The 20,345-nt window shown below is 45.3% G+C and overlaps 1 protein-coding gene across 2 annotated transcripts in view; it reads left to right on the top strand.

Moving 5' to 3' along the window:
• Positions 1-414: 414 nt before the first annotated feature.
• LOC122390187 (metabotropic glutamate receptor-like) overlaps positions 415-20,345 on the top strand; it is a 55,654-nt gene continuing 35,723 nt past the window's right edge. Inside the window, exons 1-4 of one of the 2 annotated variants that reach the window (XM_043382902.1) lie at positions 415-507; positions 5,205-6,116; positions 13,930-14,417; positions 20,241-20,344. In XM_043382902.1, coding sequence (XP_043238837.1) covers positions 5,275-6,116; positions 13,930-14,417; positions 20,241-20,344 — 1,434 coding nt within the window. In that variant the 5' untranslated portion in view covers positions 415-507; positions 5,205-5,274. Of the gene's footprint in view, positions 508-5,200; positions 6,117-13,929; positions 14,418-20,240; position 20,345 lie in introns of those variants that run through there. The other variant, XM_043382903.1, reaches the window with a different exon arrangement.

The raw sequence follows: 20,345 nt of genomic DNA, 5'->3' as shown, positions 1-20,345 counted from the left end.
GCGGTACCGAGCAGCCGATAACAGCACCGGACGATTAGAAAGTCATAAGTCAATGCTGTATTTTAGGCGTACGGAAGCATCCATGTAGACGGGCGGACTGTCTCCAGCTCTTCCAAGTAGGTATTGCTAATATCTTGCTCCAACGAGCGTTGGCACGTTGGAAGTTTTATCGACCACTGGCTGTCCATAATTCGGCGGAAGATCCTAGCCTCTCCTCGGCATCGGATTCCGACCCTGCCTGTCGCGACGCCCGACCAGCTGGCTGGGAGGGGCACAGCGGGGAGGCGGGCGGGCCAGGTGTCGGCTTTCGCCCTCTCAGGTGACCGTCGGTGGCGACAGCCGCCCCGTCGGCGTCGCAGTCGACGGTCTGGGTCGCCGACGGTGCAGTCCGGCGGTGGCGGCGGCCGCGGGAGGCGCGCCGATACAGGGGGGCCGGCCGGTACAGCTCCACGGCGACCCGACACGACCGAAGACGGTCGGCTTTTGAGGTTGAAAAGAAAATATAAGGTAAGCAAACGGAGGGTGGATTAATGTCAATGTTATCTACAGGTGATTCACTGAGGATTGGCTATATTTTTGTGCATTCTGTAAATGTAATTATTTGCTAATTATTTTAATTTGGAATGCGGTGCTATTATGACTTTTTGCAGTGACCCAATGAACTTTTTAGAGATGGACTGCAATTAAAAAATGTCAGTTTGAAACAACGTAAAAATCAGTCAAATTGATCTTACTAAAATCAGCTGTCTAAAATGTTGTTATATCTGAGAACAACGCATATTACCTACGCTCAAATGTATGTCAGTGAAAACACGGTAAAACTTGGGAAATGATAATAATGATTTGAAAGGTTGTGTCCAAAGCAATGGTTTCTTACTTGGAAACTTAGGCTTATGTTTGTTGTATGTCAATAGCGCAAAACAACTACCTACCTATTGCCTGTCCTTTCAAACTTATCAACAACTCATAGCAGAAATAATATTTCTTGTGGTGACTAACACCCAAAAAAACCCAAAAAAAAACATCGATGAAACAGAGGCAGTTATTTCTCTCCTTGCTACAAAAAAAAAATGCAGGGGGCATTTCTTATCACTCATAGTCATAGCGATATTCAACTTTATTTTTTGAAGTTAAGAGGCACGTTTGACAAGAAGAAGAACAATCTGAGACTACGCACTCTGTGACTTCTGAACTCTCTTGATTGACAACTAGCGCTTGTTTGCCTGTTCCACGCGTTGCGAAGTCGGTTCGTTCGGGCCCGTATCACACACACTCAGCCGGGAAGTAATCGACAACTTCCTAACTAATTCCCCACGGGACTGGAGCTCATTCTAACGAGCCAACGCTTTCTGACAGCCGGCTTGATATCTAATTCTAAACCAAATCTAAACAGCCGGGACTGGCATTGTTTTGGAGTGTTTATATCCAATCATTGCTCAAAGCGTCACTATTTAGCTTAGTGGAGGTGCAATGTAAATCTCGGCATTTCCCTCGCTTCAGTATGGTACTCCGGGTCGCCAAGCACTCACCATTCATTGCCACTTGCCTTTGATTGAATTCCGTGTCTGTGACAGTGTTAGATTGCGTCGCCAATAGGTTTTCGCTGCACGAATGAGAAACACATTTCTCGACCTCTTGAAGAGTTATTGCTCGGCTAATGCATTGCTTGCTATATAGCGGTACCCCATAATGTCATTCACTGCCAGTTGCAGAACCACTGCGAGTGAATTGGTGTCAGAGCTGCGTTAGTTACCAGCGCGGATCCGATTTCCAATCATTGAGTGGGATCGGTCTGTCAATACAGCTGCTGTGTGGTCTGAAAAGCCGCAGGGCGCGGGGCAAAATAGCGTGGCTGCTGTCATTGATCCGCACCGGGGATAATTGAGTTGACTGAGTTGACCATGCGCCGGCCGATGGCACATACACCACCGGTGGCCATAGCCACTCGCTAACCCAAATGGGCGCGCAGTGCGTGGTTGTCACTGCATGGTATGGGTGTGAGGACCTATTGGGATGGGTCAGGGTGCGATTCATACCGGCATAAACATTACAACCGGTGTGAGTTGGCTCCCTCGAACGCAGCTACTACTCACCGGTATATGGGCTGAGACACACTTTAAGCATGAATAGCCGTGGCACTGATCATATAACGGGCGCCCAGCCAATGCACACTTCATTAGCACTGTTTGTAGATTTTGCTTTAATTTTGATTTTTCATCCGAGTATTCAATTAAGCGACTAACCAAACGCACAATCATATTGCCCGATTTATTTACACCTTTCTTAGCAAATTTTTATGTGCTTCCACAAGCGTAGCTGTGGTAGGGGTGACGTTTTGTTTATTTTGTTAATAACCCTTTAAACACTTATGTTATCAACTTATCCACCCATCGCTAGGGAGAGTGGTGCAGGAGGCCCCCCCTTAAGCTCAGTTACTATTTTTAGACAACTGATAATATTTAAGCGCTAACGTGTGCATGCGCTGTGAGCATGCATCATTTTCCCATACATATTTGCATTCAAAATGAATCTAGTGGGTACACAAACCGTAAACTTTAACATTTTGGAAAAAGTTGCAAAAGGGCCTCTTACACTATGGGTATGGTAAGACGCCCCCCCCCCCCCTCGGGCGTTTTAAAAGTCAAGTCGACTTGTAAAAGACGCTTTGCGAACACAGCTGCAAGGCCTTTTATTTCGAAAAGCTAAGCAAATACGGTGTTATCGAAACCAATAACACTTCAAAAGCGCTCGAACAATGCGAAAACTAGCACAACCAAACGCTGATGACCAACGAAAATTGTACCTATAACCTCTAAGAAAAGAACCAGAAAAAAGAAACAAAAACAAACTCCTTGAAAAAATAATGCCACCCCTGCCGCAGGTGCAGACGTTTTAGCATCGGGGGCGTTTTTTTTATCGGGGGGCGTTTTATCGTCCTCGAAGGGAGGGCCTCTTAAAAAAATACAGTGTTTTAACGTCCACAATATTTATGGTTTATGAGACATTTGCAGCGCACCAGAACATGGTCTATTCTGAAGCTAACATGTGACAATTTCGATGAGAAAAGATTGCATTTGATAGCCATTGTTTTTTTCAGATATATAAGGGTGATAAAGATGCATATATCTAGCAAGTAAAGGGGCAAAAGCAGAAACAGGCTTACCAAAAGTCGCTGCGACGCACCTGATACCTCAGGTTTCGTGAGTTGTTGTTTCAAGAGGGCTTCTGCTTTACAAGAACATTAAAAAATAAATAACATTATTGGTTTGGTAAAAAAAGCGATGGGGCCTCTTACCGACCCTGGGCGTCTTACACGGATCTCCCCTACCAATTATTTGCCTTATTCACGCGTTCCAAGACGGCATCCTCCCCACCTGGCACTACATATTTTTTTGTGTGTCGGGTAGACTATTATATGTTTGTTTATGTTTGCCATTCCATTACTCTCCATCACCACTATTCATTTAGGGTAATTACCTACATGTCTGGTCTGCATAAATGACGGTGATTGCTTATGCGCACATTCACAGCCCATACAACGAGCCAATTGATTACCTAACGAACATTGATGGGAGTGGGATTTATTGATGTCGTGGGTTAACCAACAGCTGCGCAGGTTTCCAAAGGAAGGAATTTCTTATGCGATTTTGGCACGCCCACAAAGACAATATGACGCACCAGGAACAGAGTGACGCATCGATTCGATATCATCATAGCTATGCACAGCAAGTGTTTTGAACATCAACTACCACCTGACCCAGCAGGTGATGCATAATTTGCTCTGGTGCAGCTGCACTCTAAACTGACCCGCAGCGAATCGAACACTGTCCAATACGGTAAAAGGCAAACAGACACGATCCATCAGGCGACGAAACCTGTTCAGCGCGACGCTAGACTGGGAAGTTCATAGGTATCTGGAACAAATGGCACAACTCGATCAACTGTCTTCTAAACGTCGTTCCTAGCGTTTGGTATAGTGCCCGAAGTTTGTGCCACACACCGTATGTGCTCTCAGTCCATTTGGCATTGGCTGATTGATGAGTATCCTGCCACGACCGCAGAACGTCGTGACGTGCGCTCGCTCGCTAAGGGGGTGCTCGCTGAGTGTTCGGACCCAGAAAATATCCGTCGATAGATGCTGTGCATAAGTAAAACAATTGACGAGGCAGGTGTTAGTACACCTGCTAAAGTGCCAACTGCGTTCTGAGTGCACTGTGTGCTGTGCTAACGCACAGAAATCGATAGGTGTCTTGTCACCCTGTATAGGGCCATCGTCAAACATTTTAATTCGTGTCCACTCCGAACTAAAAAGATACATTATACGTGTGTTCTCTTTATCTACATCAGGGATGGGTCCAGGATTTTCTTCGGCCAGGGGCCAATGGAATGTGGCGGTATGTTTTCCACCATAACAGGGGCGGCAAAATGCACTGTTGGGGCGCCTATCGTGAAAATTGAAGACGGCGTCATCTGCCTCTTTTCATACTCTGATGTTGTTTATGGATAAATTGATTTTACTGCAGTTGCGGCCCCCAGATCCGTCGATCCGCAGGGCGGAATATTTTTTTTTCGGCAAGGGGCTTTAGCCCCCAGTGCCCAGGCTCTGCCCCTGATCAACACAACACGGGATTTATAGAGCCACCTGAACCTACACATTTCGGATACCAAAGCCACCTATGGTGCCGTCATTTTTCAAATTTTCGCGGTCTTTTGTCTTATCAAATTGATTTGAAACAAAACGAAAACAACCAGAAGGGTAGTTTAAAGGTCAGGAGCATGGTCATGAATATATATTAAACCGCGAGTAGGTAAAACAAATCTTTAAAACGTATAGCCGATAGGCGAGCGTTAAAAAAAATTGTCTTCCTACGAGCGGTTTAATAAATTTATCCCGTACCGCCGATATATTTCGGGCACTTAAAGGTAAAAAATACATTTTGTATAAAAAATACGACATAATGCAGACTAGACGAAATGTTTACGAGACATTTAACAGTTTGTTAAACGTCTAGACGTCTAATAAATCAGTTAAACGAGATCTGATAATTTTCTACCTTATCACGTGAAGCAATTGTAAACACTGTCTACGGTGCGGGATAATTACAATTATAAAAACATATTACATACAGCAACAATGCCCATGCATACATTTAAATAGATAGCGGGCATTGCAGATTTTACTATCAGGCATGCTATATTTTCAGAGTTCCTGTGGACGAGCTTACCTGCGAAACGTCACGGCGCATAGGTGGCCGTCGGCGCGGCTGCAACAGCATGGTGCTGGGAAGAGCGTGGCTGTCGTCTGGCCCGCTGCTGCCGCTGCTGCTGCTGCTGCTGCTGCTGGTCCCGCCGGCCCTCGGTCAGCACTCGGTGCTGCTGGACGGTGACCTGGTGCTCGGCGGCCTGTTCCCCGTGCACGAGAAGGGTGACGGCACGCCGTGCAGCGCCAAACTGTACAACCGCGGCCTGCAGCGGCTCGAGGCCATGCTGTTCGCCGTGGACCGCATCAACAGCGACCGCCGCCTGCTGCCGCACACCACCATCGGCGTCAACATCCTGGACACGTGCAGCACCGACACGTACGCCCTCAACCAGTCGCTGGCCTTCATCAAGGCGCCACTGGACGTCATGGACACGGTGGCCTTCGAGTGCGCCGACCGGTCCACGCCTCGGCCCAAATATCGCTCTAAGGCGGTTAGTGGAGTGGTTGGCGGCTCCTATAGTACCATTTCCATCAACGTCGCCAACCTGTTTAGACTGTTCCGTATCCCACAAATTTCGCCAGCATCCACCGCACAGGCGCTAAGCGATAAATCACGGTTCGAATTTTTCGCGAGGACAGTACCACCGGACACGTTTCAGGCCACGGCACTGGTGGACATGGTGCAGTTGTTCAACTGGTCCTACGTCAGCACAATCGCGTCCGAGGGCTCCTATGGAGAGAGCGGCATGGACGCGTTCCACCGCCAGGCTGCCGAGAGGAACATCTGCATAGCAGTGACAGAAAAGGTGCCGCGGGATGCTACGGCCAAAACCTTCGAGAACATCATCATGAACCTGCAGAAGAAGCCGATGGCGCGGGGTGTGATCCTATTCGTCAGAGCCGAAGATGCAAGGTGAGTTACAGGAACCCGTTTTCGTCTGCGATTCACAGATTAGGTGCTACTTGCACCCAATGGGGTGCAAATATTGTATACCTACAATATTTTGTATGCTTAAGATAATGTTATTGCCTATCTTATTCAAAAGCAGTTGCTGAATTATCTTGTTAACCCATGTAATCGATTTCTGTGGTAGATTTTTTTTTGTGCCGTAACAAAATGGAAATCGTCGGGCAGCGACAAAAAAAAATGCTCAATGTATCGGACGTTTATTTATCATTTATCGACAGAATTTGAACTTCCTTGCGTCTTTTTCCCGCATGTCATAATTCTTTTCATTCTTTGCACTAGTAGCCACCATTTCATTTACATACAATAACTTTAATTACGTGAATTTTGTGACCATAAGTGCAAAGTATCCCTTGCATATTTGCTTAGCACCTAAATCACATTGGTCTTGAAACAATTTACCCTATGTTGTCAAGTCTGGGGAGCTTCAACGCAGCTTTCACTAATTCAATGCTGCAAAATTTCCCCAGTTTTGCTCCTGTCAATAACACGGACATTTCTGGCTAAATTCATATGCCACAGAATGGACGGCTATATTTTCAATCTCTCCGTTGGCATTTCCAATAACAAGGTTCGTCATCGCAGCCGTTTGTTTTCCGCTTTAGACTCGCTAAAATATTTCTGATGGGGTTCTTTGGCGAAACGCAAACAATTCCGTTCAGAAATGTGACTTGCACATAAGAGGGATTTATTTCCAAAACCCCTGACTGTTTTTAAAAGACAATAAGAAATATTGTTATCTGTGACACATCGTAATAAAATAACTTTAGTAACGTATGTACGTACAGTATATCTAAAAAGTATGTCCCCTGGTTTGGCTCTCCCACAGGAGGCGAATCGGTAACTTGGCTGAATCCCAGTTGCGGCATCCGGCCGCCAGGGTCGCTGCCGCGCGAGCGGCCTTGACCGCTCGCATGTCATTGGCAGTTCGGTCCCTCCCCATCTATACCGAGGTGGGGAGGGGAGAAGAGGGGAAGAGAGGGGAGGGAGCGGCATCCGCTCGGCACTTGGCGATACCTGGCTGACCCCGCGCTCCCTCGCTGACCTTTGTCCTGCCCTCAGGCGAAGACCGACTTCCTGGCCTGTAGCGGCCCAGCGGAAAACCGAGCTCGCGGGGCGCGACTCCATTGGCCCAATCTTATAAATGGAATGCTGTCGTATTCACGGCATTAGATAATATTAATAGTGATACCAGCAGTGGATGTGGTAAAATACAGTCCAAAATAAACGAAAGCACTCGATTCGTGCATAATGCGCCCTCCCATTCAAATAAGCCCGCCCACTTCGATAGATGGTGTAGTTTCTTAGGGCGTAAAAGATGCAAAACACTACCGATTTTTTTTTTAGCTCGGCCACTGGGACCGACAATATACAATTGACTGAAATGCATGAAAACCATTTTGCATTTAGGTAATAGCCGTTTTCTGCACCCAAACTTTAGCCAGTGACGCCCTGTCCATTCTAAAGCGTTTATAAGATTGGTCCCAGCACCCGATGTTATATGAGGAAGTCGTTTAAAAAGCATCTTATTTCTAACGAATTTATTATTATGGCCACTTTTACAGGACGTCTATAGAGCTTTGACTTTTACATTTCTTCCTCGTTCAGGAGAAACGTTTTAACCCTCACCGGACCTTCAGGTTTTCTGAATACCGAGGGACGTTGGGGGTTGAAGTGAGGAAACAACCCCCTTCGCCGATTCGCCCCTAATTGAGCTAGAGCCTCACGAAAGAAACGATCGTCTGCGTCGTTACGAAATGCAGCGATTGGTCTCCGATTTAAGGACCAGGATCAGCCGATGACTTCGGAGGTCAGGTAAAGTGGCCCAAGGCACAGGTTCGGTTTTTGGTAAATAACTTCGCTAAAAATGATCGCAGATCCGCGATTTTAGCAGCATCGTGTTTATCTAGCTCAAGCGTGTCGAATGGTATACTTTTTCTTCGGGTGAGATCAACTTAACCCTTGCCCGTATAGAGGGGGGGGGGGGTCGAACGGACCCCCTCCCTCGGTTTTTTGCGAATAACTGGCGTAAAAAGCGGCCGATCGCGACGAAACTTTCGTTACTCTCGCGTTAATCAATTTTACACCCACCCTGAAATTGTCATGACCCTGACCTTAATGACATTTGACCTGCGACCTACTTTTTGAGACCATGTTTGGCCGGAATCGCGATTCGGCGTATGTCGGCTCGCATTAGCGGCGCGTTTGCAGTCTTTTCGTGGTTTTAAGCGTTCAAACATGGGATATGATGTTGCTTCTATGCATTAGGGTGGGTGTCAAGGTCACCGGAAGGTCAGGTCAGGTCATTGACCTTTGATGACCTCGGTTCACTTTTTTCGAATTTTACATGTTTCTAGGCCAGTTTTAGGAGCTGAATTCGAATTTAGCAGCCATATGAACATTTACGAAGTAGTTTTGGTGCCCTCGTAACATGTTGCGAAGCTGCCAGAGGCGGTTGCCACCTACTACGAATACCCTTACTGGTTGACCTGACCTGACCTGACCCGACCTGGCCTAAATGCATGAAGATATCATCTGTGATCCAAACTACCATGATATTAGTGATCAGCACCCCGAAAACCCCATAGCAGCCACGCTTTATGACTTTCTAACAGGCCCGATTTTCCCGACTTTTGGGTCATTGACCTGACCTGGAAAGTCAACCGATGACCTAGGACCTTAAAATTGGGTATCATCGACTTCCTCTCGTCACGGCCAACACGCTCGTTTTTTCCGCGAAGCTCTAGCTCGATCAGGGGCGAAACGGCAAGGGAGGGTCCAACGGACCCCCCCCCCCCCCTTATACGTTTGCGGCTGGAAAAACACCAATATGGGCGAGAGTTAAGGTGTTAACCTCGGGTCAAGGTCAGGTCACAGCCCGTCAGGTCACGAAGCTGGTCAAAGGAGGTCATATTGCATATCAATCGATTCGGCAGGTCTTTTCATGTCCATTAGTGGCTTTATCGACTCGGTAGCTTTAGTTGATCGGGAGTTATTGACGAAAAACTGATACCCTTGGTTACGTGATAAATGACGTCACGCAAGATCAACAAAGCAAAATTAAAGCATCAGACCTTGCAAGGAGCGCATGAAATCACGATTCCGTGTGCTTGAGAATTTGAGATAGTTGTATATCATTTCCGGACCAAACTAGCAATTTCCATATTCCCCTGACTTTTCATGGTGAGAGACTGACCTGATCTCAGGCGACCCTTCAGAAAATCCGAGATATACATTTATACAAGTTGTGAGACTCTTGATCATACTATAAGATCCTGTAAGTTTCATCTCCCTATGAAAGCTCTGCACTGAGGGTGTAGCGAAGTTGAACATTTTAGGAGTGTGCACACAGTCCTAAAATGTTGAGGACAGTTTAGGACAGTTTCACACAGTTCATTTTAGGACTGCTTATTGATGACGTCATAGATCAGTGACCTGACTTGACTTAAAAATGCGGTTGGCATAAAAAAAAATCTGACTTATCAAATCCCGACTAAAAAATCGACCTATAATCCGGTTAATCAAATCCCGACCATGTTTTTACCTGGCCATTAATGTTCTAGCCTTACAGGTGATTGTTTGAACGCGGAAGATGCTGAATCTTGGTCCATACTTATCGTATGATAAAGAAAGTCAGTGTTAGAAAGTTAATTAACAATTTTATTTAGGACAGTTTAATTCAAGTGGGTATAATCCGACTTGACAATTTACTAGGAGGGTTTTGCAGCGCTATTAGTTCGGCATTTAATTATAAATCATTGCTAATTTCGATCCGGAGATCGTTATTCAATGCTGGCCTTTGCGTCCTCAGAAAGTTGTTTATAGTCATGAAGGCTTGCATTGACCCATACTTTCCATTTTTCAGCACTATTATTCGCCGTAGTTGACCAGGTGTTTTCTTCAGCTCTCCCCTGAATCCTTTGGCTTAGACCTGGCGTATCACCCGTGCATCGCAAGACGCACCTACCACACACAAGTTCATGATCCCCACGAACCCACATCAGCGTCCGTTCGCTTGGTGTGTGACCCCTTGACCTTTGGCCGCGACAACTGCCAGCTTGCTGGAGCACCCCTCCCTACACGCGCTGCCCCGCCCGCTCCCCTCCCTCCCCCCCCCCGGGGTCGTGTCACGAAGGTTCGGGCTTACGCTACTACCGGCCGCTGCGCAGCTGTCACCTAGCGCCTGGGAATGTGTGGTCTGGTGCGGATTCAGCCAACTACCGGCTCGCGACACCAGCGCCACGTAGTGGCGACGGTACATTCTTTTTAGACACACTGTACACACATACATAGAAGTGCTCAACCGCGGTTTATCTTTTGTACACAACAGTTTCGTGGAGTTCTGAATTACTCTATGCTTAGTAATTGCTCGCTATGGTCTCTTGCCGGTCCATTTTTAACCCAACGCCTCTTAAGTGTCTACCGACAAGGCCACTCGCCGGACGTAAAACTGAATAAAACATCCCCTGCGCTCCTTCGGCCGGGCATTGATGAATGAGGTGCATGCACGTAATTTTGGGCATGAATATTCAAAACCAGCGATGCTCCAGAGCCATGACACGGTCGTCACGCCAATGCCTGTGCAAGTCTGTCCTTAGAGAGCAGAGTGGAACAGTTCGATTTGACCACCCTTTCTTGAAAAGCGCATGCTACGTGGGTGGGCCTGCGTTGTCAGAGGGCTCGTTTACATCAGAATATAACAACAGCCGCGTTTACATAGGGATAGTTGCAAGCCTCTAGCTCCGCCTGTGATGTTGCAAAACATGCCAATGACGCTTTGCAATTTACACAATGATCTCATCTAAATATACGAAAAGTACTGCATTAAAATTATTGCAGAAGAAGTGAGCAACAGCCCCGACAAAAATGCTATGTAACCGGGCATAATGATGATAGTTTAGGCTAAAGAGCTTACTTTATTTGATTCTAACCATGAATAAATTTTGGAACGGTTCTAGACACTGAACAAGCTGCACGATGCATGTATCTGAAGACCGTCGAGATTCGATCTCCTCCGTACGGGTAATACCCGTCCCGAAATTGGTTCTCGGTTCAATATTTTTTCTTTCAAAAGCCAAATGTTCTTTCTTTCAGTTTTATGGATAATGTCCTTTCCAAGCCAGCAGAGTCCATCTGCCTTGCTAGTCGAAATTTACCTATTCGCCAGGTCGTGACCACTTAATTCTTTCTTCTCTCCATCTCTTTATTATCCTTTTCCTCTCTCTTTCTCTAACACACTTTTTCTCTTTGTTTCTTTCTGGTCTCCCTCTCAGCTCCTATCCTCATTAAGGTAATTAAGACGCCATTCGGCCTGTGCTTTATATCAGATGTTTTTCCTGCGTTCGGCAACGCTGAATCCGGCTGATGTAAGTTACGCACTTCTGGTAAGTTAGCACTGCCGGCCGCCGGGCTTCTTACAAAGCCGGGAGATCCACAGCGTTTTTGCAACCGCATCAGAATTACTGCGGGGTTTGTTCACACCACGTTGTATGCCGATTATGAGCTTGCAGATGATGTGTAGCGATATTATGTTACTCACGGTTAGGGTGTGCACCGTGCATAATGAATATGATATGCATTGTTAACACATGAGAACAATAAACGAAACAACAGCTGTACCTTGTGATAGGAGACCGTGTGTAAACTGCCACATGGCGATACAATTGTTTCTCCTTTATAGGCATTTTTAGCCTGAAAAGTGGAATTAGCGAGCCTGCTTTAAGTTCAATTTTGGACTTGCTCACTTAGTGAAGAGGTTATGCTTTCATAATACCTTTGAATACTGTTCTGGTCACATGGATAAAGTAATATTTTCCGTTTCGCGAGTAAAATAGTCTGCTACGTACCTATAACCCATTAAAAATATAGGATATCGGACATCCTTGATTACATCATTTCCTAATTCAGCTCCATGACATTGGCATATTCCCAGCCAATTCTGCAATCTCATTATGTGCAATCTCAATTTATCGGACTAATGAGATTATCCCGGTCAAAACCAATTTGTTTCTTGTCGCACAAATCCACCGCACTCCATTGGAATGTCAATGAATTGGTGGCAATTCAATGAAATAGTGAATAGATATCTCTCCACGCAATTAAACCTCATAGAAGAGCAGGTTAACGATAAAACGAGCAGTAAGTAATCTGTGAACAAAGATTCATTCGACTTATAGTTGACAAAATGCGTCGAATGTTTCATACTAACTGTTCGGCCAATTGAAGCAAGTGTTGAAGCGATGTGCTCTTTAAAAATCGACTCGTCATTTATAAACTTTTATCAATATCGGCCCATAGAAACAATCTGATCACAGATAGATATGCATTTTTTTGGAAAGTGATTACATCCTTTTTCAGCTTCTTTACAACCCTGCGCTTCAATTATGCAAATTTGCTTCAATTATTCATCTTATCACTGTTTTCCCTGTTGATTGTTATGAAAGTAATTATAAATGACTACACATGTAAAAAATGTAATAGTTCCTCTCTCCTCTCTCTCTCTCTCTCTCTCTCTCTCTCTCTCTCTCTCTCTCTCTCTCTCTCTCTCTCTCTCTCTCTCTCTCTCTCTCTCTCTCTCCTGCCTTCTGAAAACACACTGCTGGCCAGGAGCAGCGCATTAAGGTCGAATATCACACCACAAACACTTCTGTCATCGCTAGGTGTCTTTCCAAACAACAGCCACTTGTCATGTTGGCGCCGGGCAAACTACACCGGATGAGAGTGTGCATTTAATTCGAGTGAGACGAGTGTCACCCTCTGCGGCTGGCTCAAAATACAACGGTGAGAAAGTCGCGCCCTCGCACCGGTGCTGAATAACCCATTTGCGATGTTTTGCTCCCCTGTCGCTTACGCTTTACATAAGCCGTCGCAAACCGTCTCATTGGCGTCGATGCCGATGACGTTCGCGTAATGACGCTGTGGCCTCCACGCCCGAGAGATGACTCCCATTTAGGCCATATGCGGCACGGTCGCCTCGAAATGGGATCTCGCCGAAAACCCGGCCGGCTATTAGACCATTTGGGAGCACCGGCGGCGGCCGATCGGCCTCGCTTTGCATTCTGTGATGGGCTAAACGCCGGCTTTCCAGCGGTCGTGTAATAAATTGGACATGGCGGAGCTGTTTAATTCCATTCCGATCCCGATCCCCCGCCCCGCCACATGGCTGGCTGCTCTCGTCAGCAAAATTGGATGCTGACCATGGGAAACTCTGGCCGGCTCGGCGGAGGGCAGGGCAGAACGGCATGTTGGGCACCCTGCACAGGCGTTATACGTCTACAACTAGATGCTTCTGAACCTGACGCTTTAAAAAATAGCCTTATGACATTTCCCAAAAAGAAACATTGTAATGAAAAGAAAATCGAAGGGTCCGATTGCGTTTCCTCGATCCGTCCACAAAAACAAACCATACTGCACCAAATCAGTATGTATACTTTCCCAATTCGCTTATACCTGCATATCCATAGCAAATATAAGCAAATTGAATGCATGTGGTGCGCAGTTACTTACATAACATTGATTCATGCTCAACAAAACCACCAACCACTGCGAATTCAATCAAACTGTGATTTGTTTTTATATCTCTGTGCAGTAAAGATGAAGCGCCGTTGGATGAAAAGGGAATTGAGGGTGGACAAACTGTGCCATTTGGATTTTTGTGTGATGCTTGCTGCTATGTGATATCATGATGTAGTGTTGGATATTTCACATCAGCCTGTGTCTGTTTTGGTTGCATTATTTTATTCCCCTCCGTTGACCACAGGGGCGTGCTGGAGGCGGCGAAGCGCCTGCGGCTGCGCGAGCCGTTCCACTGGATCGCCAGCGACGGTTGGGGCAAGCAGGAGAGCCTGGTGCAGGGCGTCGAGGAGGTGGCCGAGGGCGCCATCACCGTGGAGCTGACGTCGCGCCGGGTGGCCGCCTTCGACCGCTACATGGCCGAGCTGACGCCCGACACGAACCGGCGCAATCCGTGGTTCCGCGACTACTGGCAGGCGTTCTTCGGCTGCTCGCTGGAGCCGGACGCGGCCGAGGACACCGCCTGCGACTCGGCGCTGCGGCTGCGACCAGAGACCGGCTTCGTCCAGGAGTCCAAGGTGCAGTTCGTCATTGACGCCGTCTACGCGTTCGCGCACGCCCTCGAGGTCCTTCAGCTCGATGTCTGCGGAAGCAATCGCTATGTTTGCGCGAATATGAGGAGGTACGACGGAGGCGATTTCTACAAGAAATATCTACTAAACGTCTCATTCACAGGTGAGGACCAACATTGTTTTGTGATTCATAAGCATGGTTTTCTCACGGTTTCATATCCTTTTCCATAACACGGACGGTGAGTATGGAAATACGATAAAAATGCATCATATCGCATATCATTCGAACCGTCTGATCACAAGGAGCACAACGACACCGTTTTTTTTTTTTTTTTTTTGAAGCTCTAGCCTCATTGTGTGCCAAGTTATTAGCAAAAACGTAGTTTTACCTAAGTTGACTTCAGTTAAAGGGACACTCCCACCTTAAAGGGACCCTCCCACCTTAACATTAGATTTGAGTTGAGATAGCCAAAATGGGGTCCCTGGCTCACAATTACCGGTTTCGGCACTCACAACATCGAGAAATGCCTTAAATCGGAGATATTGAATTTCAAAATTGCAGCATTTTGATTCAGAGGGGCTAATGCTTAGGAATACCCCTCTGAATGTGTGACGTCAGCGCAGATATCTAACGATTTTTAAATGTTTGACTAAAACGTTTTGTAGCACGCGGTGGTATATGCTATTTGCGCGCAACATCTGCCGCAAACGCCGCACTTCTAAAATAAAGTCGCTAGAAACAGCGGAGATCCAAAAAAAAGTAAACAAAAGTAAAAGTCAAATATCTTGAAAACCGGTGAATATTTTTCGGTGAAATTTGGTAGATATTCGTTTTCGCTCTTTCTGAACCGAGCGACATCACTTTTATGCCAATTCATAAACTTTTTTGAAGGTGGGAGGGTCCCTTTAACCCGCGACCGCCTGGGGGGGGTCGGATCCGACCCCCCCCCCCCTCCGTTTTTCTTGAATAACTCAAGAACCGCTTACGCTATGAACTTGAAACTTGGCATACCTTCTCCCCCATCAATTTGACGTCTTATGTATAATTTTTAAGAAAAAATTTCCAAATTTTTTTGAGATATATCGATTTTAGTGATGTAACTACACGGCGTTTTTAGTCAAAAAGTGGTAAATGTTTAAAAAATCGCCAAAAATCAGGGTTTGAAGCAAATTGCAAATTAAGGACATGAATAGACGCAGCTCAACGAGTTCTTTAAAATGGCTATCTCGGATTTTCCTTAAAATGCGTTTTTCACCACTAAAAATTCAAAAAACTACATTTTTGGAAAACAGCTAATAAAATCCAAAATTTTGAGAATTTCCAAAAAACCGGAATATATGTTATATAGCTCTATTAGAACATTAGATGTCCCAAATTTCAACTTTCTATCTTGATTTTTGACCCCCAAATTGTAAAAAAATAGCTTCAACATGCTTAGGGCATGGTGACGTCATAAGCATTTTCGTGAATTAGAGGCACTTCTGAACATCGCATGTGAAAACAAATGGCACCACTAGATGCCTGGGACAAAGCTCGTCTAGAAAATTGTATTTTTATGTCAAAAATAAAAAGTTGAAAAAGTGACCTTTTTTCTCAGCCCTCGTATGGTATAAACAATTTTTTATGCTTTCAATGCACATTTATCACCAGCACAGTGACTTGGGGTCACATATAACCATTACCATCGGATTCGGCGTGAAAAATAAGCCATAAAACATGTGTCGCACGCCTATGTAGCAGAAAGTGAAAACCGTGACCTTTTGTGACCTGACCTGACCTTGACCCGTAATTAGTATGACCCCTATACGCACATGGTACCTTCACTAGGCCTTTGAGGTCATTTTTGGTGAGTGTCGAGCAGCAGCTATCGATTCCGCTGTCCGTAAGCCTAATCATGCAAAACCCTAGAATTTGACCTTTGACCTGACCTTGACCCGAAAGTTGACCTCAATCTTAAAATCTTAAGAGTGCTTTGGGAAGGTCTCGTAGAGACCTTTCGAACGCCGCCTCGCGGGGCTCGATGCGACCATTGGTTCTCGAGATAACAGGGGGGGGGGGTCGGATCCAGGCGCGGATACAAGGGGGGGGCCATGGGGGCCATGGCCCCCCCCCCCTTGGCCGATTTTTTTCAAAAATAAAATAAAAAGTTAAAAAGCTGAAAAGGGGGCCTCCTGAAAATAAAGTGGCCGAAATCCGATGAGTTTTTTTTTTAACCTACCCACTTAGTTATTTCTTAGAAGACTAGCTGAGAAGACTTCTTTGTTAGAAGATTGGTAAAGCTTTTCATAACTTGGAGGTCTCTTATACTCACAGAGATGACCACTTTTACAGGGCCTCCTAACCTGCACAGAGGGCCTCCAAGCCTGCACAGATGTCCTAACAAACACAAAATCTCTTAGCCTACACAGAGGCCTCCACTCGCATCCGAACAAAGGGCCTCCTAGCCAACACAGAGGGCCTCCTAACTCACACAGAAGGTCTCCTATCCTGCACAGAGGGACTCCAAGCCTGCACAGATATCCTCTTCGCCAACACAGGACCTCTTAATCTCCACAGAGGGCCTCCACTCGCATCCACACAAAGGGTCTCCAAGTCTGTACTGAGGGCCTGCGCTCGCATCTGCACAGAGGGCTTCCTAGTTCACATACATGGCCTCCTAGCAGGGGCGGATCCAGGGGGGGGGGGGCGATAGGGACTATAGCGCCCCCCGGGCGACTTTCTCATTTTCTTTTTTTTTTGCAAAAAAAGCATGATAGGGGGCCCCCAAAAATAAAGTGGACGAAATCCAGGCTTAAACTTTTGGGGGTAGGTAGGGCCCCCATCGATGGGGGGCCCCCGATTCGGAATAGCCCCTCCCTTGGCAAAATGCTGGATCCGCCCCTGGTCGGATCCGACCCCCCCAGGCTGTCGTGGGTACGGAAATAGCCCAGGCGGTGCCGGGTTAACATTAGTTTTGAGTTGAGATAGCCAAATTGGTGGCCATGGCCTGCAAATACCGGTTTGGGCACTCACAACATCGAAAAATGCTTTAATTCGAAGATATGGAATTTCAAACTTGCAGTTTTCGGATTCTAAGGGGCTAATGCATTGGAATGCCCCCTTAGAATTTGTGACGTCAGCGGAGATCTAACGATTTTTAAATCTTAGACTAAAACCATCGTTAACACGTGGTGGTATACGCTGCTTTGCGCGCAACGTCTGCCGCACTTTAAGGCTGCCAAATTATTGCTTCCAAATAAAGTCGCTAGTAACAGTGGAGATCCCAAAAAGTAAACAAAAGTAAAAGCCTAATGTCTTGAAAACCAGTGAATATTTTTCGGTGAAATTTGGTAGATATTCGTTTTCGCTCTTTCTGAACCAAGGGACATCACTTTCATGCCAATTCATTAACTTTTTTGAAGGTGGGAGGGTCCCTTTAACCCAACCCAAGCGTTCTTGCAGCTTCCAAACACCAAGTAGATGTAAATCAAGGTAGTACAACACAAAAACGTTAAAAGAAAACACAAATAGCTTATCATTACACATTCGGGCAAATTTCCTCAAAAATTGTCATGACCTCTAGATGACCTCAGGTCAACCGAATTAAAAAAAAAACTGGGGTGCATATGATGGCAATCGGTGACCTAAGCATATCCTGCAAGTGTGAATCAAATCTATGAAGAACTCTAGTTTCCATGAACAAAATAGTGCATTTTTGGTGCCATTTTGTCAATGTAACGGTTTTTGTGACCTTGTGACCTGACCTCAGGTCAATGGAATCTAAAACTCCTGTCAAATAGATTCCCCAAGTTGTGTCTGAAATTTCGTAGCGCTACGTGCCATAACACCCACGCTATCAACGAACTCTCTAGTCATTCAGTTGTCGCTAAACTAGTCCAATTTTCCCCTGACCTTGTACCGGTTTTTGTGACCTGGTGACCTGACCTGAAAAGACTGGGACTTGAAATTTTCAGGATAGGTGCGAAGTTGTTGCCCCAGAAGGTATGGCGGCGCTACGCCATACCAAATTTACGCCATACCAAATTACGCCATACCAAATTTGGCGGCGCTACGCCGTTTTCACGTTATTTGCGAAAAACCTTAGGGGGCTTGCATCAACCCCCTCTTCGCCGGGCGAGGGATATTTTATAATAACCTGTTGTCTCACGCCTTAATTTTCACGTTAGGTACAAGAGTTCAGTTTGTGAGAAATGTATCAGCATTTATCAAGTAGCAATCACGAACATCATTTGGATCTTATAGAGAATAAATCTTAATTGGTTTAGTGCTTGCTGAATGTAAAGCATTTAAATCGTTTAATTGTTTTTGAATGACCTCCTTACAAAATTAGGCTTTTCATTCATGTATTTGTTTTTGTTTTAAATGAATTTTATTATATTTTGGCATTGTTGTGATCATGGCCCGTGGCCGAAAATTCATCTAAAACAAAAAATACATGAATGAAATGTAAGGTCCTTCAAAAACTTATGGAGAATATTGTACAATATCGAAAATATGCGGCATTAATTGAAAAGATGACATAAATCACTTGGTTCATCAATCTGCCCATTGTTCGTTAGGCGTGAAAACAGCTGTTAGCTGACATAGGGATATTTTATGGGATATGGATATTTTATATATTTTATATATATATATATATATATATATATATATATATATATATATATATATATATATATATATATATATATATTTTATGGGATAGGGATATTTAGGGACATTTGATATGTCAGTTTCTATAGGCAAGTACCTATCTTTAAACGATTCTTGTAAAGTCTTCCTGATGATGACTTTTTATAGTGAAATGTCTGTTTCTGAGCGCCACATTAATCTATGGAGGATCCCTGTATTGGTGACCTTTTCTGCAAGGGACAAATGAGTTACCCGGAAATTCACCCACCGGTCAGTTTCCTTTCCTTGTGACACGAAGAAATCAACACTGATGCTACGATGCGTTGCACATAGGACAGACAGAAACAGACAGGACATGGGAAACAGATATAGGAAAATGGTTTCAAAGCAACCATCAGGCAAATTTACAAATACACATTCAACTTCAACTTTTAGTGGCTTAGAATGAGAATGAAGACACATGAACGGCTGACATCAGCTAGCAATTTCTCTTCATCAACGCTCAGTGAACTTTGCCTAGAGATTCTGTGGGATATTTCAACGTTTTTGCAACGTGACCTTTCTGCATAGTTGAAGCTCGGTAGGTTTGGCTTTGAACTCACGAACCATTGATCGTATGCTTAAATAGTAAACGGTAGAGACATACAAATGCTGAAGAGACTGTTCAGTGTTCAGTGTTCAGGACATAGGGGCTCTCCACGGAACACGAGCTGTTCGGCACTCACAACGTTACACTGTGTTACGTATGTTATTAATTGAACTTGGCAGTCTTTCTCACAGAAAGCGAACTGCTGGGATGACACAGCGCGACCTATCGACAGTCACAATAGCCGTTTCGATGGGGGACATACCATTTTAATCTGAGTGGAAGTTTGTTTATCGACCGAACCGCCGGCTAACAAATCAATAAATAGACGTTGTTTGTCTTACAAATAGTGTTGCTTGGCCTTTGCTACTTCACTGGTAATATGACGACAATCACTGTACTCCCACCGTCGAAAGCTCTGACATGAGTTTCATTAAGGTCAACAAATTAACCCTGTCTGCGAAGTGGTGGATCGTTTATCAGTGACCTATCTCATATACGTACCCGAACGGGATGAGCAATATGGATCACTAATCACTCCTACAAATAAGCACGTTTCTATTTAATTGGTTCGATGAATGATATGCTGCTGGACATCTTGTGTTTTGTTTGTTTGGCCGGATCATGGCATGACGACATTCGACTTTGATTGTTTTGGTTGACTGCAGTTTCATCAATATGAGTCCTTGCAACAGCCTCTTTGTAAAGCGAGAACATTACTGATCACTGTGAAACACTATAGTGTGGCTGTTCCGTCTTGTTTGCAGATATTGCTGGGAGCAAGGTTCAATTTGACGCACGAGGTGATGGTCTGGCGCGGTACACCATTTTCAACTTCCAGCGTGTGGCCAACGGTCAGCACCAGTACAAAG

The sequence above is a fragment of the Amphibalanus amphitrite genome, unplaced genomic scaffold (genome assembly GCF_019059575.1).
Source record: "Amphibalanus amphitrite isolate SeventyFive unplaced genomic scaffold, NRLGWU_Aamphi_draft 000385F_arrow, whole genome shotgun sequence".
NCBI lineage: Eukaryota > Metazoa > Arthropoda > Thecostraca > Balanomorpha > Balanidae > Amphibalanus > Amphibalanus amphitrite.
Note: the sequence above shows the minus strand (reverse complement) of the source record. Positions and strands in the feature narration are given on the sequence as shown.